Here is a 22,920-nt window from a genome sequence, read left to right on the forward strand (position 1 = left end):
CCTGCTAGGACCACAGACCTTGATCGGCGGGGCATTAAAAGAGAAAGAAAGCTCGAATACTGCTGGTGATGGAGACCAGAGGGAATAGACCTCAGAGAGGACTGGAGAGGTGGCTACACCCAGAGGCCGTATTTGTAATACTTTAATGGGAAACCAGAAGAGGGAGCTCTAGAGCCATGAAACCAGGCAAGCTCTTGTGGGTCTACCCCCTTATCCACTTCACTTCATGTGAACAGCAGAAATGCACTGAGGTTGAACTTCACGTAAATATAAGAAAAAAATGGGGATAATGCCTCTGAATAATAAAGTTACAGATAATGGAGTCATAGTGGAAGAAGAGGGTCCCAAAGCAGAAGAAACTTCATTAAACTACAGTAGAAGCTAAAGGAAGTTAAGTCAGTGATAGAAGTTATGAAAGAACTGTCTACATCAGGATTGGAAAATTCAGAAATGAAAGGACTAAATAATAGGGTGCTATGAAAAGAGAGCTGACAGAAAGGCATGGAAAGGGTAAACCATGGAGTAAAAGAGGTATAAAGCATTAGAAAAAAATTTTAAATGGATAAAAGCAAAATGATAGTGTCAAGGAGTATACATTGGGTGATCAAACTATAAGGAAATGCAAGGAAATGATTGCTATAACATCAGGTTACTGGTTCCTTTTGAGTGAAGGAGGGGGCTTGACATTGGGATGGAATACATGGTGGGGGGTGGCTTCTGCGGGGAGCTGGCCAAGTTCCATTTCTTGAACTGGATGATGGTTACAAGAGTGGCTGACTTATAGTAACTTACTAAGCTAAGTATTTGTTTGGTTTTGTTTTCTAATTGTATCTGTTAGTAATGCCTTTGGCTGCAAATAACAGAAAAATCTGGCTACTACTAGCTTAAACAGATAGCTGTGTATCTTGGCTGACTGCCCCGAGCTGGTGCCGTCACTCCCACTGCGTACACTGAGGCATCCAGGCACTTGGTCTTTCTCGTGCCCTTCCCCTGGGTTTCAGACACACCTTAGTTGCCCCACAGAGAGGGCAACTAAGGGCACCGCGTCCAGTCTCTGCCCTCTTCCAGGCAGGAAGACATGGCACCTGCTGCACAGGAAGCTGGGGAAGTGAGTTTAGTTTTTCAAGTCCTTTTGGCAGAAACTACCAAAGCAGAAGGTAGTTGGGTGTGAGCGTTGAGAGAGAGCCCTGGCTGCATGTATGCAGCTAGAGCATGGTTCTTAACTGGGGGTGATTTTTCTCCCCCAGCAGACATTTGGCAATGTCTGGAGACATCTGTGGTTGTCAGAACCTGGCAGGGGAGAGTGTGCAGTGCTCCTGGTATCATGTGGGATGCTTCCAGGATGCTATTGATCTTACAGTGCGCAGGACAGCCCCCACGGCGAAGAGTTATCTGGCCCCCAAATGTCAGTAGAACCCAAGTAGAGAAACTCCAAAACCCTTTCAGGGGGTCCAGAGAGTCAAGACTGATTGAATCACTATAGTAATACACTATTGGTCTTTTTCACCTTCATTCTTTCGCAAGTGTACAGTGGAGTGGCGTTTTCCAGGGGCTACATGACATGCGATATTGACCCTCTGTTGAGCGAATGCAGAAACAGATCTGAGAACCATCTGTCTTCTATTACTTCAGATGGTAAAGAGATTTGAGAAAATGTAAAACAATGGTTCTCTTCTCACTAATTTTTTTTGTTTGTTTTGGAAAATATAATTATTTCTCATTAAAAATACGTTAACATATAATGGGTTTAGTAGTAGTTTTAAATGAAGAAATCTTTACATTTTTGTTTTATTCCATACAGTAAATATTGATAGCTGTAGCCCATAAAACCAAAGCTTTATGGAGGGCATTGAAATTTTTTACAGGTGTAAAGGAGTTGAGACCCAAAGTATGACCACTGGTCTGGAGAATAGCTGATTTTTTAAATGTCTATGAAATATGAAAACTGTGAGAAGTGTAATTATGTATAGTCTGTCATAAGTGAAGGGCTTCCGTTATTTCACAAACCTTTATTGAAACCTTCTCTCTGCCCCAACTCTATGCTGGGATCTGGGGGCACAGTGATCAATAAAATAGAGTTTCTGTCTTCAAGGAGATGTCAAGTCACATTAATTGTGATTACTTTTTAAGTTCTGTAATAGGGGTATTTTCAAAGTGTGATGGGATTACAGTGGAAAGCACAGTGTTAACAGAATTGAACATCATGTCACACCTTGTTCAGATGAGAAAGATGGCCGTTTTCATTTCTGCCATAGACGGACAGCCCATTTTTGACTCCCTGAGTGTCTCCCAAACCCCTCGTCCCGCCAAAGATAAGAAGTGCTTCTATAAATTTGTCATCAGTGGCTTGAAGTCAGAAACTGCAACTAATTTCTATGCTTTTGGCCCCTGTTGTAGTGACCGTACTGGCGATATTCAATGAACTGCATGCAGACGTGGACCTTTACGCTCTTCTGTTTGGAGAAAGCGTCCTAAATGATGCTGTTGCCATTGTGCTGTCCTCGTAAGTGACAATCTCTCTGCCTGGGGAAAGAGCCTGTGGCCTCCTGGATGCTCTGGGCGAAAATCAGAGACCCATCTTAAAAGCGTTAAATTTTGAATGGGGTGTTTTTCTGAATGAGGTTGATTGACTTTGTTGGAAAGTTACGTTGCTTTGTCTAGTCGGCCGCGATCTGAAAGCTGAAACCAGCATAACATGGTGACTGCAGATCCAGTGAAATGAATATACCTTGGAGAGCGCTCGGCAGAGTGTAGATACCTATGTTTGTTGGTGTATTTAGGTACCGTGGTGTAAAACTGGCCCAGCATCTTTTAACTCTCTCTTTTTAAACTCCAGGTCTATTGTTGCCTACCAGCCAGCTGGGCTGAACACTCACGCCTTTGATGCTGCTGCCTTTTTTAAGTCAGTTGGCATTTTCCTGGGTATATTTAGTGGTTCTTTCACCATGGGAGCTGTGACTGGTGTTGTGACTGCTCTAATATCCTTTTTGAGGCTTCCACCCCTGCCCGAGTATGCTGATGTGGCATTACACTTGTGGAAAGAAAGTTCTCAATTCTTCCTTTCAGAAGTGAATCTTATGTTAATTGTTCCACTGGGGGTGGGGAGCTCCTGAAATGTCACCCTTTGGTGGGACATGACCGTCGATGACCTAGCTAAGAGACTGAGAAAATGTTTGAGAGTGTAACTCTCAGCTATGTCCTCACCTTTGGATTTTCTCTCCTTCCTTCTATGAACCAGTTGGAGATGGGAGCTCAGGGGGAGCATCTGTTTTAAGGGGTAAGGGAGGGCAAAGAGAGTGGAAGAGCCAGGAGGAGGCTGGGAATCCGGGACCACCTCTCAGCGGGCTGGGAGGAAGCAGGCTGTGAAGTACTTTAACCCCAGCCTTGCTACAGCTGTCCGCTGTTCTGGGCCATCCGGGGCTACCATGGCCGTAACTAGCCGCGGACCATCTGTAGGAGTTACAGCAAGGTGGCCTTCTTTAAGTGAAGGACTGTACAATATTTAGTTAAAAACCAACCAACCAACCAACATAAAAGCAAAGTGTGGAGTGAGCAGGCAACCCTTCCACAGGTGTGCTGAGTGCTTCATCTGATCTTTTTGCAGTGGCATTTAGATCACCGCTGTCCAAAACAGATGTAGTTCGAGACCCAGATAGGAGCCACAGCATTTCAGCCTGCAATCAATATACAAATTATTAACAAAGCTTATTATACAAATTATTAATGAGATGCTGTGCATTCAGTTTTGGTCCTAAATCTTTGAAACGTGGTGTGTCTCTTGCTCTCATAGCACGTCTCAGTTCAGACTAGCCACATTAGCAGTGTTCGGTAGCCACGTGTGGCTAGCTGCTACCATGCCGGACTACACAGATTTAGACTGCTTTCTTCATAAAGGCCTTTGTGATGCCCTGGGGAGTCATATTGCTGAGTGAAACCGCTCATGAGGTGATTCCATGCTGGCCCACCGTGGAATGGCAGTGTTAGGATGGGTCCCAAAGGTGACACCGGCACCTTGTAGTTGCCCTTTGGTTGCGCATTTCTTCCTTCCCTCCTTTCTTTCTCATGCATTCATTAGGCACCTGCTGTGGACTCAGGCCTTAGTAGCGTGCAGGGGTCAGAGTCTTACCGCCTGGACTTCCCGGGCCTGCCCGAGGCGCTCCCAGCGCTGCCAGAGTTAACCTGCCAATCACACCTTCGGCCTCGACTGTGCCTATCAGGCCTGTGGGCGCCGCAGGGAGCACAGAAAGCCCACTCCCAATTGCTTTAGGAAGCTGAATTTTCAAAACCAGCTGTGTTGAGGCAAAATTCACACACCGTACAATTCACCCATTTGCAGTATACAATTCAATGGTTTTTGGTATATTACATTATTATTTTTTTTAATTGTGGTAAAATATCTATAACGTAAAATTTGCCATTTTAACCATTCTAAGTGCACAATTCAGTGGCACTGGGTACATTCACAGTGTTGTGTAACCATCCGCACTGTCTAGTTCCAGGGCCTTTTTCATCATCCCCAACAGAAGCTATGTTCTCCTGCCTCACGCCTCCTCCCCATCCTTGGTAACCTCTGTTCTACCAGAAAGCTTCATTTTCTTTGCTTTAAAAACCCAGCAGCGGCCTTTGGGGCCGCAGAGGAAGAGGCGAGGGGAAAGCCCGAGGGCGGGGCTCCCGGGCTCACAGAGCGGGGTTCTCCGCGCGAGCCTGATGCTTGTTGCTGGAGCCAGTTCCTTGACGGGGCGGACGTGACCAAATTCACCAAGCTGCACTGCTTCCCCCTGCTGGAGACCGCGCTCTTCTTCCTGATGTCCTGGAGCACGTTCCTCTTGGCAGAAGCCTGTGGGTTTACAGGTGCGTTTCCCCACACTGTGTGGAAGCTGCGAGGTGGGAAGGGGGAGCTCTGGAGGGCAGGGAAGAATTCTTAAACAGCAGCTGCCCTGAGTTGATCAACTGCTCACAGAGGGTCCACAGCAAGGACTGCTGAGCAAGGCTGGTGTCCTGTCTTATGAATTACTGAGTTTCCCAAAGCTCCATCTTTTCCAAGGCTAAACTTGATTGTTTGAAACTCAGTTATATCTGTGAGTTCTCATCCTAACTATAAGTAGATGCTCCGCTGCGGAAGTCACTGAATACATTAATACCTTGTTTGCATCCTTCCCTGGATTGCTGCATTGTTTTACAAACAGTAGCAATAGCAAGCAAAACGTGTATCCTTTTAAAGGTAATTTGGCATCTACTCAGATGAGTGTGAGCACGATTTTTTCCTTCTTTTGTCTCCGGTCTGTTTAATCATTGCTTTTCAAGACCATGTTTTTAATGGTCCCAGCTTCATAGATGGTTAGTGTGAGGGATCATGTGGCTTTAGTTCTTCATATTCTCTCATTAAAAAAAAATGGCTGATTTTTTTTCCATTAGAAAACTCAAGTACAATTACTGTCCATAATCCAGGTGATTAGGAAGTCCTTTGATCATCTTTTCAGAATACTGCAGCATATTTTTGTATGCAGCATTAGAAAATGTCCCACCTCGTTTACAACTTGATAATTATCTGTAGATATATGGGAAAAGTCCCAAGTGTATTAACTGTCTTGCAGAGCAAAATAGTCACCATTAAGAGCAGAAATCTAGACGACCAGGGCTTGGATGAGTGGACTAGCACTCTGGATCCATTTTGTCTGAAGCCCTGGACCAAGCCCAAACATAAAGCATTGGTCTGAAATTAAATTCAATCATTCAGTGGACAGAGGAATATGACAAAAGTGTGTGACGGGCATACACTGCACAACTCTGGGAGAATGAACACCAAATGCCACATAGAGACGGTCAGTTCAGTTGGAATTTAAAAGAGGGGAGAGAATTGCCCTTAAAACTGGAGCAAGGCGGGAAATCTGGGGCCTTGGCTTTGAAGGAGGGCAGGGTTGGGAGGAAGGAAAGGTTAACATGAGAAGTGGAGGCAGAGGGAACTTTCAGTGATAGGAAACTTTCAAAAATATTCGGGAAGTTGGCTCTGCTGGGCTTGCCTACCTGAACTTTGTGTTTCGGGGGAGATTTTTCCTGCTGCTTTTTCTCTCCCATGGATTTTTGTTTTTAAACTCTTCCTGCCAGGCGTGGTAGCCGTGCTTTTCTGTGGAATCACACAGGCTCATTACACCTACAACAATCTGTCGGTGGAATCAAGAAGTCGAACAAAGCAGGTGAGCGAGCGCCCTGGCCCCTCACAAGGGACCTGCAGATACAAGGGAGGGACCTGCGGGGTTGACAGCTTCCTCTTCCCTTTCTGTACAGCTCTTTGAGGTGCTACACTTCCTGGCAGAGAACTTCATCTTCTCCTACATGGGCCTGGCGCTGTTTACCTTCCAGAAGCACGTTTTCAGCCCTGTTTTCATCATTGGAGCTTTTGTATCCTTTTCTGGTCCCACTACTTTCTGCACGGGAAGACGACCGCGGCTGGGGAAGCTACAACAGTAATTCCTGGTCTGGCGGGGAGGTGACTGAGCCAGCACTGGTTCCTGGGGGTTTTATGCCGAGAAAAAAGAAAGGCTTCAGTGGTCAGTGTATAAAGCTGAACGTCTTTGATTTCAAGGACGGGTGTTGATTCTCAGGCTGCCCTTTCCGCATTTTGTGTGTCAGGCGGCCTTTCTGTTACACCGGTGGTTGGCAGGTGGTAGTTTGTTTTGGAAAGCCCCCTTCCTGGCAGATCTGAAAATCGGCGACCCGTGACAGTCCCCAGAAGTGTTTTGTTTCTCACTGTCAGTCCAGGAGGCTCCCCATCTGGCAGAACTGAGTCGTGTCCCTCAGGGAAGGAAGGGAAGATACAACGGAAAAATACATGGTTCCTTGATTTAGTCCCATCATGAGCACAGTTTTGGAAAGAGAGACCCAGAGAACTCTTCTGAGCCGTGGAACTCAGTTCCGCTCAGCCTGGGTGTCCAAATCCTGAGCAGGAGTCCACTCTGGCTGGCTGGTCCCTCGTGCCTTCTCTTCTTTCGTTTATTGTGTAGGGGTAACTGACACCCACTGAACAGCTAGAGAGGGTAGCAGGCCCCACCAGAATCCTGCCAATTCGAGTGCTCTCTGCTTCACCTGGGTCTCATTTTTTTAGATTTACACACGCTACAGACTGAGAGCTCAAGATCTGGGAGATCAGTGTTTTTATTCTTAGGGGAGACCTGGCGTGTCATTTGATTGGCATCCTGAGCACGGCATCCTGTGAGAGGTAGTGAGCGCGCAGCCCTCGGGTACAGCTGCGGGCCTCGTTCAGGGCTGAGCCGGGGCCACTGTGAGTCCTGAAGGCTGCTTCCAACTTGAGGACTTTTGCATGGCTCCTGGGATAGGAGGTTATAAGCATGACCTGTTTCCTGCTGTTAAGAGCAAAACAAAACAACAGACAAAAAAAAAAAGAGAGAGAGAGAGAGAGAGAGAGACAGAGATTAAAGAAGAAAAGTAGGATTTTATCCTGGAGAAGGCAAGAGGAGAGCCCCTCCCTCGCTTCTGTCTGGAACAGCTGCAGCTCCGGCAGCTGGTGCTTTGCTGAAACGGAAGCTCCCTGTTCCTCTGGCTCCCACGCTGGTTTCCTCTGTGAGCAGGGCAGTGTGCATCTCTCTGCGGGGCTCTGTTCTAAACTCAGCAAGTGACGAATGACCCGTTTCCCTGAATTCTTTGCTTTCCACAGCAAGAGTTCCTCTTCCACACTCCTCCTCTTCCATCTTCTCCAAAACACACGTTAGCCTCTTAGGTAGAGAAATCTCCCCAGGTTGGTTCTTGCGAGGAATATGAATGTGTCTTTGTGGAATGAAGACTGTAACTTTCCTCGCCTCTTTGTGGGATCTTCCTGGTCATTCAAACCCCCTGGTGTTTACTTCCAGCCGAAGCTTACGAGCTTACCCAGCAAACTCTCTCTTTTTAGTTTGACTCGGGTTAGTGATTTTTTTTCTTCTTGTGATATTTTTTTTTCCTTCCAATAGAGCCCAACATGCTCTTTGCTCCCCTTAACTCCCCACCCCAGCCATGGTACCTTAGCTTATCTCTGGACTCATTTTTAGCCAGATTGGAGACCTGGTCCATATCAGTTTGATCCAATGAAGAAGTTACAACAATGTGTTTAATAGGCTAGACATGATCTCTGTGAGCCAGGATGCTGGGCAAGGTGGCCAGTTGAATCCCTCTTGCTGTTGAGACTTGTGTGGAGGGAAATGAGACAGCCTGCCTTCTCTGAGCAACTCTCCCGATCCTAACAGGGCGCCGTTCCTCAAAGTCTCTGCTAGGAGGTTGAGTGAAAGTGCCATTCTGGAAACCCGTTGGGCCCTTAACCTCCACCCGGTGGCCAGGTTGCCATCTTCCTGGGCAGAGCTGCACATATCTACCCGCTCTCCTTCTTCCTCAACTTGGGCAGAAGGCATAAGATTGGCTGGAATTTTCAACACATGATGATGTTTTCAGGTAAAAAAAAAAAAATTAATGTAAATAAAATGAATTTTTTTTCAGCAGCCAGTGTAAGTACGATTAAAATATAATCGATGAGGTTCACAGAAAGACAGAAATTCAAATTTCTGGTTATTTGGTATCCCCTGCAGTGCAGAGGAGACAGATAGACATGTTAAGTGAAGTCAGCGTTGATTTTGCAAACCATACTTCAAAATGTGAACATTTTCCCCAAAATAGTTGCATCTTTGTTTTTTTCTCTACCACCCAAGGGACCTGGAGGTATATAAGTATTTAAAGTGCTTGATTGTTTTCTAGTAGATGTTCATAACGTTTAATCTTCCAGAAGGGCCTCAGATCTAAAATTAGAAGGAAGATAGGTCATTAATGAGAAAGAGCAGAGGCCAAGTGCTTAAACACCTCCCAGCTTCAATAGCCTCTCCTAAAATAATGAAATGGGAATAATTAATTGAGGCCCCCTCCTAGCTGTAACTTTCTCTGGAGTACAAGAAATAAATTATACTCACATTAGCAAGATGAACCCCAAAGCAGAAGATAACAGCTGTGATAGTTCTGCTTGATTTACACCATCTCCCAGATGCTCCCTCTTCACCACATTGCTGAGAAGTGTGGAGAAGCCACCAAGGGGATAAGGGACAATAAAGAAATATGTGGAGGTAAAGAAAGGAGAGAGCACTTGGTGTGAATAGATGGTGCAGTGAGGGTGGTAGCCATCAGACTTTATAGATGAGACCGAAGTAAGAGCATCTCTGCAGAGCAGGGGGAGGAGATGGTGGGGCGAAAGGCTACTGTGACCCTTAAAGGTGCCTCTGCCCTGTGAGGGGGAGGGGGCGGGGCTGTACAAGAGACAGTGAGTAGCAGCCCTTTGCTGCCACAAAGTAGTTCTTGGAGGCCTCAGAGAGTCATAGTGAAATCACACCAACAGTCACTGCTCAGCAAAGCCGTTGCTTTGGCTGGTACTCGCGTCTGCTCTGAAGCCCACTGCCTGCCCAAATGATTTCCTTTCGCTCTGACACACGATTGTGGAGTGTCTCCTTTATAGAAGCCACACTTCTAGGTTGTGGAGGATACAGAAACCAGCCTCCTTCAAGGAACTCACAGTCCGCTGCTGGGAGGCAGGTGTACAAAGAGGGTGGTGAGTTGCACAAAAGAGTTGAGGCATAAGCGTGGAGGAGATGAGAACCCCGGGCCGTCTTGGCCGAGGGGGAAGCCTTCGAACTGGGCTTGCATGCAGTGGCGTTTCAGGATGCAGCAGGTTGCAAGGGCAGGACAACGTGCAGAGCGAGGGTTAGGTTGGAAAGGGAAATCGCCTGTGGACGGGTGCGAACCTTCAGGTTGCACCTGAATCACCTGTTGGGCAGATTGCTGGGCCCCACCTCCGGAGTGTGATTCTGAGGGTCCAGGGTGGACCCTGAGAATTGGCATCTCTAGGGTGTTCTTGGCAGCAGCCGCTGCTGCTGGTCATGGTGGTTTGAGGACCGCACGTTGAGATCTAGACCACGGAGACGCTCCAATACCAGGCCAAAGAGTTTGGGCTTTTACTGAAGAGCAGCTGGGAAACATTAGAGGTTTCTGAGGAGGGCAGTGACAGATGAGATCTCTCCTGCATATTAGGGAAATGCCAAAGAAAAAGAGAACGTTGAATTGGAGAGAACTCAGCCACCTAGATAAACTTAGTGTGTTCATTACCTTCTGTACTAAAAGACCAAGAAGTAGGCAGTGCTGTTAAGAGACACTTCCCATCAAAATTATTGTCTGCTGGGAGAAATCCGGCTATCGAAAGGAACTCATTCTTCAAGGCTATGAAAGAAATACCTGAAGTTTCATTTTCATGTTGCTTACAGTGTTTAATGTTTACCTAATAAAAATGCAGCACACATTGTCTCTCTCCGACCCTCAAGTTTTCTTCTTTGAGACAACGTCCATTTAAAGGCTTAACTATTAAGTGATGACACAGCTGTCTGTAGGGTAACCTAGATGTGAATCAGCACTTCACTCAGACAAATTAATAGAGAACATTAACTTTGCTGTTTTTTAATGTAACTGTTGTTGAGCCACTCTTCTTTAGTGAATTGTAGTGAAGTTCTGAGATTAGTGGAACTGTGAAATTGTTGGGAAAGGTGGGAAAATATACAGATACTGGATATAATTTTCCATTCTCCTAATATACACACTCAGTCTTACCCAGGGTGAATAGGAATTGACACTAGATAGCTTTTAAAGACCATGGATTCAGCCTTTACTATTTTCTTCTTTTTTTATTGAAGTACTGTCAGTTACAGTGTGTCAATTACAGTGTGTCACTTTCTGGTGTACAGCACAATGTCCCAGTCATGCATATACATACATATATTCATTTTCATTTTTTTTAAATTAAAGGTTGTTAAAAGATATTGAACATAGTTCCCTGTGCTATACAGAAGAAACTTCTGAAATTTATTTTTATATATAGTGGCTAACAATTGTAAGGGATACATTTGGGAGTTTGAGATTTACATATGTCAGCCTTTACTATTGAACAAATTATGAGCATGGTACTGAGAAAGAACAAAAGAGCTTACAAAGAGAAACTCGAAAACATAAAAATGGGGGTGCTTAATCTTAACACCCATTAACATAGGTCAGGGGTCAGCAAATACAGCTCCTGGGCCAAATTTGGTTGCCTGTTTTCATCCACCCATGGGCTAAGAATGGCTTTTACAGATGAATATTTTACAATCTAGTTGGTGACAGGGGACACTAACTTTGGAGCCCAGTTAACTGAAATATCCCACCACCAGAATTCCATTCTCTTCACTAGTAGACCTGAATTGCAACAAATTGAACTCATTACTGATTATTATAATTATTTGTTACACTTCTATATAGTATTACAATAGGTGCTAATCAATTAAATTATAGTACTTATACTCTTGCTTTTGGTCAATCAAATTTTGTGGAAATTTGATTTCTCTCTTTGACGTAAGTACCAACATAATACCCTTGATTTTTTCCTCTTGGCCCACAGAGCCTAAATATTTAGTGTCTGACCCTTTATGGAAAACATCACCAAGCCCTGACATAGATCAGGTTATATTGTTGCTTCTCTGCCTGGGTTTGCTAAGGAAACGCTGAGCTGTTTTGTGGTTCATGATGCATGAACCACAAATGTGCATTTGACATATTATACTTAGCCTATTTCTTAAGTTTCTAATGACTGTATAATACTTGGGTAGTGTTTGCATCTCTTCTTATTGATATTTCTTATTTCATGTGACTAGCGGGAGAATTATTTCAGTAATAAAAGAGCGTTACTAGTCTGAAATGCGCTGTACAGAGCAGTGCAGTGTTTTCCTTGTTGCATTTGGGCATTCTGCAAAAGGAATCTTCAAATGGGAGGAAACCCCATTCCTGAAAGTTCTTCTTTCTGAATAAAGCAACTCGACTCTCGAGGCAGAAGCAGATACAGTTTATCAGCCCTGAGAGGCAGCAAGAGGATTTGAGGACACCTTGTCATTTGTCCTTATGACAGCAGATCTTCCTCTCTGGTCCCCGCAGGCCTCAGGGGAGCGATGGCATTTGCCCTGGCCATCCGAGACACGGCATCCTACGCGCGCCAAATGATGTTCACGACCACCCTCCTCATCGTCTTCTTCACTGTCTGGATCATTGGTGGAGGCACGACGCCCATGCTGTCATGGCTTGACATAAGGTCGGTTTGAAACCCAGGCCAGTTTTGTGTCTAACTATGCTCTCCGTCCATGCAGGGGGAGCTACGTACAGCTTAGTGCATGGAGGGCTTTTATAGTTTATTGTTCTGTTTGGGGAGGGATTAAAAATAAAAAAAACAATAAATAAAAATTCAGAGGATTGAATTTTCCACGAGGAAAAAATGTCATTAAAATGTTTGTTGGTACAAAAACACAAGGAGTTAGAAACACCTGGACCTCACTAGAGCAGCGACTTTGGGGGCAAGAATTCCAAACGTCTTAGAAGCTGCAGGAGAGAGAGTAAATATAGCTGCTGGCAACATCTGGCATTTCATTTCACATTCCTTTGAAATCAAAGCTAAGGACTTCCAGAATAAGCTCATCAGCCAGAAATAAAGGGAGACAGAGTTTTGGTTTAGGAGGAAACTGTTTGCTGTGTCTTCTGTGCTGGGGTGCACAGAAGAGGTGACATTTCCTGCATAACCCTCATTTCTTGCAGCCTCACGGACGTCTCCTGCCTGTGGTTTTGCAGCTGTGTCAGGATGGAGGGGCATTGACTTGAGTTTGAATTTTTTTTTAAAGCATTTGAATTCCAAACTGTGCCTGGGAGCCCCAGCACCTTACAGTAAAGGGGACATTGGAACAGGACCCACAGCCTAAGTCTGACCCTGATTTAAGACAAGCTCCTGGTGTCTTTGAGCCTCAGTACCCCTCCACATTGAATGAAAGCGTGCGGTCAGATTTCCTCCAGGTCCCTGCAGCTCTAAGTGTGTGCTCTGCATTGCTGGAAGCACTCTCACCACCCGCTCAGTTTCAGATCTCCAGAGGGTGAACGTGATGGGAATGAGAAGGCACTGGGGTGGCGCAGAGGTGTGAAGAATTCTCAGAAAAGCCACAAGATGGCAGTGTTTTTTTCTTTCTCTGCTGGCTGTTAGTTTGTATTCCCTTCTCTAGAATACAGGATGCGCGGGGCTGACAGCAGCAGAGCACACCCAGCTTGGAGGAAAGCAAACCTGCAAGGATCTCACAGTCATCCTCAGGGTCAGGGAGGAAACTGGGATTTGAGAACATAGTCTCCTCGCTCTGGAACTCTTGTATGGATGGAAGGCAGGGATTCCTGGGTGTGGCCACTGCCAGCCGCACCATTTCAGGTCTAGTGTGTCTCAGATCTGGGTGGGTCTGCAGAACTGGTCAGTAACAGTCATATGAGAGCTAACATTTGTGCTACAGACGTTGCTTGAGATGCCAACGTGTATATTAAGAAACTCCTCACGGCATTCCTCGAAGGGAACTACTAAATCTTCATTTTAGAGTTGAGGAAACTGAGGCACAGAGGAATAACTTGCCCAAGGTCACAAAACTTTAAGCAGATGAGCTGGGATTTGAATCCAGGCAGTCTTGCCAAAGAGTCCACACCCTTAGCTACTGTGCTGTGCTTGCCCATAGAAAGGCTTGCTGTGTTAGGGATTGTTTCGATGTTGTAAAATTTGGGATGATTAAAATTTCAGTTTCCTGGCCCAAATCTCAAGAGTCGTATTAAGGAAAATAACTCATCTGTGGAAATAGAAACCTGAAAAAGAAAATTGACAAAGTTCGGCTTTAAACTTGAGACCTAAGATGGTATCATCTGTGTTGGCTGTAGCAGAATAAGAGCAAGAAAGGAGGTTTACCCTGCACCCAGTTGAGAATCCCTACCTTTGCTACCCTCTCTGAGATGCCTGCCTAATCTTACTGGGTCTGATCACCCTAGATGCCCAAAGCCTGGTTAAATCATGTTTGTTCCTCATGCTATTTCCTAAGCCCTTGCCTGACACCTCTCAACATATACGGGACCAAATGACTTTCCACCAAGAGTGGAGAGTTGACTTGTGACATTTTGCACTTCTCACAACACTTTTCAGAAAGTGGGCCATCGAATAGTCCTACCTGGAGTTGAGAGCATGGGCCGCTTTCCCTGATACATACAAGCTGTATATGTACAAATATGATACTTGGGTTGTTGTGAAAATGTGAATGTAACATACAGACAGCACTTAGAACATAATAGCGCGTACCGAGGGGGTCAGGAAATAATTGATCCAGTTCCTCCACCTCCTTGTCAGCATTTGGTGTTGTCACTTTTTTCTTTTAGCCATTCTGATAGGTATGTGGAGAGACCTCACTGTGGTCTGAATTTACATTCTTCTCATGGCTAATGATGTTGAACATTGCTTCATGTACTTATTTGCCATTCATGTATCTTCTTCGGTGAAATATCTGTTCAAGTCTTTGTCCATTTTCTAATTGGTTGATTGTTTTTCAGTTGAGTTTTGAAAGTTCTGTATTTGTTCTAGACACCAGTGTGTTGTCAGGTTTGTGGTTTGTAAATATTTTCTCCTCGTCTGTAGCTCGTCTTTTAGTTCTTTTAACAGACTCTGTCATAGAGTAGAAGTTTTCACTTTGATGAAGTGCAATTTCTTTTTTTGTTTTTAACGCATCATGCTTTTTGGTGTCACGTCTAAGAACTCTTCATCAAGCCTAGGTCCCAAAGATTTTCTTCTATGTTATCTTCTAAATTTTTTTTTCAGTTTTTTTTTTTGCTTTACATTTAAATCTGTCATCTATTTTGAGTTAATTTTTGTATTAGACATGCAGTTTAGGTCAAGGTTTTATTTTACTTGTCTTTAGCTATCCAGTTGTTTCAGCATAATTTGTTAGAAAGGCTATCCTTATTCTATCGAATTACTTTTGCTCTTTTGCCAGAAATCAGTTGGCTGTATGCGTGCGGGTCTGTTTCTGTTCTGCTCCACTGATTTATGTGTCTGTCCCTCCACCAGTACCATACTGGTTTGACAGCTGCAGTTGTATAATAACCCTTAGCATCGGGGGGGGGGGGGCAGCTCCTCCCACTTTCTTCTTCTTTTTCAAAATTGTCATAGCTATCTAGTTCCTTTCCATATATATTTTAGGATAAGCTTGTCTACATATTTTTTTTAAAAAACCGTAATGGGATTATTGTAGGAATTGTGTTAAACCTGTGTATCAGTTTGGGGAGAATTGACATCTTTACCCGGTTGAATTTTCCAGTTCATAAACACGGCATGTTTCTCCATTTGTTTAGATCTCCTTTGATTTATCAGTATTTTATAGTTATCAGCATACACTGCCTGTACCTGTTTTGTGAGATTTACATCTAACTATTTCTTCTTTTTGAGCAATTTTAAATGTTATCCTATCTTCAGTTTCAGTTTCCATGTAGTCATTGCTAGGGTATAGAAATACAGTTGGTTTTTGTATATTGGTTTTTTATCCTGCGACCTTGCCAAATTCACTTCTTAGTTCTAGGAAGGTTTGTTTTTTTGGTTTTGTTTTTATATAGTCTTTTGAGATTTTCTATGTAGACCATCAAGTCATTTGCAAATAGACACTGTTTTATTTTTTTCCTTTCCAACCAGTGTGACTTTTATTTGATTTTCTTGGCTCTGGCCGGGAGTATCAGTGCTATGTTGAATAAGAGTGATGTGAACAGATATCCTTGCTTTGTTCCTGATCTTAAGGGAAAAGCATTCAGTCCTTCACCAATAAGTGTGTTGTCAGCTGTAGGGTTTTTGTAGATGTTCATCATCAAGTTGAGGAAGTTCCCATCTATTGCTAGTTTTCTGAGAGTTTTTATCATAAACAGATGTTGAATTTTAGCAAATGCTTTTTCTGCATCAATGGATAGGATCATAGGATTTTTCTTGTTTGGCCTGTTAATATGGTAGATTATACTGATTAATTTTCAAATAGTGAACCAGCCTTGTTCATCTAAAATAAACCCCACTTGGTAGTGGTGTGTAACTTTTTTTATATATATTGCTGAATTCTATTAGCTAATATTTTGTTCAGGATTTTTGTGTCCAGGTTCATGAAGGATATTGGTCTGTAGTTTTCTTTGTTCATACTGCCTCTGTCTGATTGGGCATCAGGGTCATCTGGCCTCACAAAATGAGTTGGGACATGTTCCCTACTCTTCTGTTTTCTGAAGGAGATTGTGTAGAATTGGTATTAATTCTTTTTGAAGGTTATATGGAATTCTCCAGTGAAACCATCTGGTCCTGAGACTTCTTTCCCACGAGTTTTATTATAAAAATTATGAAGCCAATTTCTTTAATAATTAGAGAGCTATTAAGATGATCTATTTCATGTTGGTGACTTGTGACAGTTTGTGAAATCGGTCCATTTCACCTTAGTTGTCTAGTTTATGTTTGTAGCATAACCTTATTACTCTTTTCATATCTGTGAGATCTTTAGTGATGGCCCATGTTTCATTCATGAAATTGGTAATTTACGTCTCTATTTTTTTCAGTCTTACTAGAAGTTCATCAATTTTATTGATCTTTTCAAAAAACTGGCTTTTTATTTCGTTGATTTCTGCTCTTATCTTTATTAGTTCTTTCTTTCTGTTCAAGTCTACCCAGACAGCATAATGAAGCAAAGTGTCATTGGTCAAAAAATACATATGGTGTCAGTTCATTGCATTTTTCCAGATGTGCATAAATAGCGATTATGTAAGAGGTAGAAACTGACATTTAGAGAGATGGCATCAAAAGAAATTCCCTTAGAAATAAGGTAATGAGACTGATGGGTTTTTCTGGCTTGTGGCTTGTGGTGTTGCTTAATGGCCACAAATCATTTATGTGAACCAGGGTTTTATTCTAAAATGATTCAGAAACACCCTGAAGTTCAGTGTGATATTTTGACCTCTGCGATCTCAGTGAGATCTATATCTGGTTGTTTCTTACTTCTTTAGGCTGCTGACAGAGGGCCCAAGAAGCTGCTAAGCGGCTGCTCAAAAGTCAGAAACCCAGGGTAGGACTTGGAGTTCTACCATAAATAATTAGGAGTTAGCTGTGCTTTTGAACCATGGCTGATTTCTCGTCTGTGTGTAAAATAAAATGAATATAACCACAAATCCAAAGCCAGGCCACTGCTTTCCAGAACTCCAACTTATCTTTTTAAATTGGAATTTGTGATTGCCATTTTAAAACATAATGACAAAACACTCAAATTGTTTTTTTTGGTAATATAGAAACTGCATAATATTTTTCTTAGTCTCTTGAGCAAGTGTTGTCATTCACAAAGGTGGTAATTTTGGCAACCTTAAAAAAAAAACCCATCACGGGATTATTTCAGCAGATGAGCCTTATACGTGTCCTGAGCAGATTTTGGCGGCATGGTGGCTGTCCTCTTGAAGGGCCCAGCTTCAAGTGACACAGCCATGAAGTGGTGGTGATGGTAGGGGGTTAATGGCGTGCAGCCGGGCGGCCAAATGAACAGGTAACCTTCATACCCTGGAGTGCAGCGGTACAATCCCTCAAGGGCAAGTAAGGGCACTGCTCCGTATAATCCTGTCTCACTGAGAGTTTAAGATAAAGCTCTTGGTAAGATAATGTAAGGAATAAAGGCAAGGAGAAGCCCTGAGCTCTTTATGTAATAGCATTTGTAACTGGATAGTATTAAAGAGCTTAAAGTCGCCATCTTGCAGTTGAAGGCAGTATCCTGTAGGTCTGAGGCTCTAACTGCCTCAGTTGCCATCTCGATTCCAGCCTGTTCTACTTTTTTGACCTTGGGCAACTTATTTTACCTCTCGGTTTCCATGCTGATTAAACGGGGATGACAAGAGTGTGAGGATGAAATGTGATACTAAATAAATGTGATAAAGAATTCTCCTCTTTAAAGTACCATCTAGCACAAGGTAAGCACTTAGGATATTTTAGCTGTGATGTTATCATGGCGAATCATAGCTTTAGTACTGCTGCTAATACTATTATTATTACATTTTGCTATTACTGTTATTATCAGTGAATCTTACATCAGTGGGATCCAGCTTGCTTTTCTCTCTGGAATTTGTTATAATTTCTCAATACTTTGGTTTAAGTCACATTCCAAGCACGTGCCTAATTAAAAGTATCACCTTAAGAAGCATCATGTCCTCACCTGCATGTCTCAGGGGATATTAGTAAGATGAGAATTTGGGCATTCTCTTGCCTGGTACTTCTCAACCTTGGTTTGTTTTTTTTTTCATCATTGGTCCTCTAAGGAACCTTTAAAAATGTTCTTTTTATTTACTGCTTCCATTGAAATCTTAATAATGCAGATCTATATATCTGTTTATGTGTGGTGCTTTAGAGGGACACAAACCACTGTAGTATCTAAACATTTTTTTTTTGTCCCATAAGAACCAGTTTTCACACGCCTGGGGTCTACATGCCATCCCCCATTGAGAATGCAAGATTCAGTGCAGGGTTTCTCAGCTGCGGGCAATTTTGTCCTCCCGGGGGGCGTTTGGCAGTGTCCGGAGACATTGTTGGTGGCTTCAGCTGGAGGGGGCACTACTGGCATCTTGCAGGTCGAGGCCAGGGCCCAAAATGTCAGTAGTGCTGAGGCTGTGAAACCCTGCTCTTAGTGTGATGGTGAGATTCAAGTGGACTCTGAATAATCCAGCACTTACTAAGGAAGGTGAAAATGGACAGTGTCAACCGTTGAGGCCACAAGGTAGAGAGAACAGCAGAAATTGGGTTTGTGGCGTTCAGCTTGAACCCATGGACAACGTGATGCACTTGTCCAGGAAAAAAAAGGCCACTTCATCCTCTGTTGTGGCTTTTTTCAGTGATAATGTTCTTTGTTCTTTCTGTCAAATGTGTGTAAAAATGTATGTAAACACTTCAAATATATGTTTAATAACAGCTCTGTTTTCTATTTTTTGTATGGATGTGTCTTGCTTTGTGAAACAGACGAATTTCTGAAAGAACTGTGTAAAGCCGTTTTCTGGGAGTTGCATTTATGCCTCAGATTTCATTACATTCTGTTGCGAGAGGCTTGTCTTCATTCCCAGCGACTCCTCATTTTGACCTGGCTCCTAACATCGCTGCTTTCGATGTAAAGTTAGCAGCCTCCCTGCATTTTCGAGAATGGGGACAGTTTAAGAGAGGGTACGGATTTATGTTCAAAGTGAGACAGCCCTGTTCTCTGATAGGCGTGGCCCAGGTCACATGCCCAGAGCTCCCGGCGCCCCTGTGGTCCCCATCACACTCACGTTCCCTTCTTCTGCTGCCCAGAGTTGGCGTCGAGGAGCCCTCCGAAGAGGACCAGAACGAGCACCGCTGGCAGTACTTCAGGTGATACAGGGCATCCTCAGAAACAAAGTAACCGGGCCTGGCTTTGCTCCTCTTTCTAACCCGAGACGTTTCTCTTTACACTGTTTGTCTCTTGCTTCCTTCCTGTGTGCGCCACCCCGCTGCCCCTAGAAAACGGACAAGAGGTCCAGTCAAGTGTAATCATTCTCTCCCCTTCTCTGGGCTGATGAATGTGTCGGGCTTCCTGAGAGTCTGGCCCCTTTCCCCCCATTTTGGACAGCGTGTGTCCGCACCAAAGCCGGAGCTGGCGAGTGTCTCCTTTTATGACGGAGTTTAGTGTTAAAAGCCACAGACACTTTTCCCCACAAAATCCTGCTTGTGATCTAGTAAACAAAGCTTTTAACTCAGAGAGAGAACTAGAATTTTATATGTCAGCTGTGACTGGGGTATGGTTTATACCATCATAATTAAGCACCAATTTCATTTTAGTTTTTTAAGTATGTATTTATGCACTTGTATCTTATCGTGGTGAATCAGATGATACAAAAAATTTTTTTTAAACCAGAAGATAATGAAAGACTATTCTAATGTAATTTGTTTCTCAGCGTCCACCCAAGTTTATGATTTAATTGTGCGTAAGTGTGCCGGTGTTGGGCAGAGTAAAGACTTTTAACGTTTCTTCTTTCCTTTCTGTATCTTTACTGCATCTGTAACTGGCATGCTTTCTTCCTGATCTGGTTCTGGGTGCTAGTGGATAAATCAGATGCAAAATAGGTTTGAACTCTGTTCTTCTCGTTGTGAAAGTGTTTCACTCTCTGAGGACATTGTTAAAAGAAGCAATACCCGTCATGGGGCATCAATCTTGGGATGTTGCCAGGTCCCGGGTATAAACTATAATAATATGCATGCAGTTAACTGAAGCATTTAAGTTTCCAGGATTCACACTTTTTTCTACTGTTTAAAATCTACACACAGACACACAAGTTCACGTTCGGAGACGGACTGTAGGTACCAGTGAAATTGCAGAGGAAACCCTTTCCTTTGAAGTATCCAATCTTCAAGAAGGAAGGTCCTTCAGGCATAGTGCAAGTTACTGCATTTGGGATATGAGAGAATTCGAATTCTGCTCTGTTGTTCAAGGTTATATATGAATGTGTGTGTCTCACAGTCCCCAAATTATTTAGGACCTCAGCCATTCAAATAAAAAAAAAACTATTGATTAAAGTAGACTGCTTCTAAAATTTCTGAGATTTCCTGGCATTTTATTTGGTGGTTAATTAGAGTGTACGTATTATACCAAAAGGGACATGATTCATTTTCTGTATTTATTCATTCCAGAAGGAGCGCATCAGTGTGACTGCTTTATTTTCTCATTTGGAATGGGATTACCACATGTGTCTCATTCTTAATGAAAATAAGGATAATTCAGTTCATTCCGGAAGAAAAGGCTGTTGTCTGTGCTCTGATGAGCTCAGCCCTAGTGTATCAGGGGAATGCTAAAATATGATATAATAAAACAGCACAAAAATTTTAGATTGATACAGTGACTTATATCAAAACCATTATAACAGGTCAAGAAGGAAATACATATTGTGGACAGTTGTCTGAAACTAGGAATTTCAGAAAGCTAGGGAACCCCAAGTCTTCTGAGTCGTTATACTTAAAATACTGTACATGGTCTTTCTTGTCTCTGTGCTTTCTTGCTGCCCAGCACACCACTGAACGCCCTGCCCCAAGGCTGAGGCCCTTTGTAGAGGTCCAGCATCATCCTTGGGGATTGGTCCATGGGGCCCTCAACCCTGCCAGAATGAAACTGTCCTGAAATAAACAGCCTTGAATGGGGAAAGAAATCGCAGAACACCATCTGTGTCACAAGGCCCCTCATCTGTTTTCTTTTGGCATTTACAACACGGTAGCAAGCTGGGAAGCAAGTCTCTGTTTCCTTTCTCAGAAATCTCCTAGTTAGCACTTTGATCGGTAGGGACCTCTGAGACCTTCCAAGGGGTCCTCCCACGTTCCTCTGTCTGTGGGAGGGCCCCGGAGGGGGAGGTCATTCAGGTTTATTTATTTACTTTTTTAACGGAGGCACTGGGGATCAAACCCAGGACCTCATGCATGCCAAGCATGTGCTCTACCACCAAGCTATACCCTCCCCCTTCTCTTTGCCCTCACTTTAAGAAGGACAACCTCGACAAAACATTCCAGGATTTGTCTGGGGGAAAAAAAACCCATGTAATTACTAGACTCTACATCTACCTATTACCTATAATTACCTCCAATAGCACACCCTGTGTCCGTGAATCTCTACGACTTGTGGTTTTCAGACCCTGGAATAAAATTAGATCCTGAATCATCATTATTAGTAAGTTAGATTAAATTAGAGGGATGGGAAAACGTGCTCACGTATTTGTGAAACATTTTCACCAAGGATATAATTAAGTATCCTTTTGAAATTGTGGAAAAGTTTAAATCTGCAAAAAATGCTGAAGGAATAGAACAGTGAATATCCGAGTTCTAACCTGGATACACCCACCAATTGCTAACATTTTGTCATATATTTTGGGGTCATTTTTACTCTGTGTGTGTGTCTCTCTCTAATCATTTCGAAGTACTTCAGAGTACATTGTAAACATCATGACTGTCTACCCTTCAGCACTTGAGCATGTATCTCCTTGGAACCCAGTCTCCTACGTGATCACAGTACCTTTACTGCAACTGAGAAAAGTAACATGAATTTTATACACACACACACACACACACCCTGGATCCAGGATCTAATCAAAGTTTAGGTCCTGGTTGTTGTTATCTCTTTGGTTATTATATCTTTAGTCTCTTTTAATCTAGTACAATCCTCCCCTGCTCCCTTTTGCCTCTTATGACATTGATGGGTTTTTGGTTTTGTTTTTTTTTTTTTTAAGTATTCAGGAAAATTGTCTTGCAGAATGCCCTGCAATCTGGATTTTCCTGATTCGTTTTTTTCCTCTTGATTAGAGATAGTCATTCTTTCTTGCCAAAAATACTGTAAAAGTGATGTTACGTATTTCTTGTTGCATCGTATCCGGTGATGCACGTTGTCAGGCCCTCCCTTTATTAGTGATGTTAAGTTTGATCCCTTTACACTCTCTAATGTAAAAGCACTGTTTTCCCTTTGTAACTAAAAAGTAACCTATAGTGTGATGCTTTAACATCATGTGAATAGCCAGATTCCCAACAACCTTTTACCCACTGGTATAATGATCCTCTGATGACCCTTGCTTGAAACATTTATTACACTGTGAGTAGAAAATGGTGATTTTCAATTCTGTCATTCCTTTCACGTTTATGACAATTATCTGTACAGAAGAGCTTTCAGAGAGTTTTAAATCTTATTTTCTATACTGATGAAGTGAGAAATCTAGCCATTGTCTAAGTGATCAATTCAAGCAAAATTTTACGTAATATTTAAGGGACGAAAGAGTTGGGTCTCCGCAGGATCCCAGCAGGAGTCTCGGGTGTTATCACTGAGAAGGCAGAAGGCAGCAGACAGTTGTCCCAGTAGAGAGAAAAGTGATGCTAGAGAGACATGGCTGGAATGAGTACTTTCTGGAATCTGTACTGTCCAGTTCGGTAGCTACTAGCCACATGTGGCTATTCAAATTTAAATTTTAACTCATTAAAATGGAGTAAAACTGAAGTTGCAGTTCCTCAGTCAT

General features: G+C 43.1%; 1 protein-coding gene across 1 annotated transcript in view; it reads left to right on the forward strand.

Moving 5' to 3' along the window:
* The window catches only part of SLC9A7 (solute carrier family 9 member A7), a 125,515-nt gene that overhangs the window by 77,810 nt on the left and 24,785 nt on the right, over positions 1-22,920 (forward strand). Inside the window, exons 6-13 of the mRNA XM_064483243.1 lie at positions 2,398-2,503; positions 2,837-2,966; positions 4,728-4,851; positions 6,106-6,194; positions 6,286-6,399; positions 8,328-8,439; positions 11,980-12,133; positions 19,211-19,270. Coding sequence (XP_064339313.1) covers positions 2,398-2,503; positions 2,837-2,966; positions 4,728-4,851; positions 6,106-6,194; positions 6,286-6,399; positions 8,328-8,439; positions 11,980-12,133; positions 19,211-19,270 — 889 coding nt within the window. The remainder of the gene's footprint in view (positions 1-2,397; positions 2,504-2,836; positions 2,967-4,727; positions 4,852-6,105; positions 6,195-6,285; positions 6,400-8,327; positions 8,440-11,979; positions 12,134-19,210; positions 19,271-22,920) is intronic.

This window comes from Camelus dromedarius, chromosome X (assembly GCF_036321535.1).
Source record: "Camelus dromedarius isolate mCamDro1 chromosome X, mCamDro1.pat, whole genome shotgun sequence".
In the NCBI taxonomy this organism is placed as follows: Eukaryota; Metazoa; Chordata; class Mammalia; order Artiodactyla; family Camelidae; genus Camelus; species Camelus dromedarius.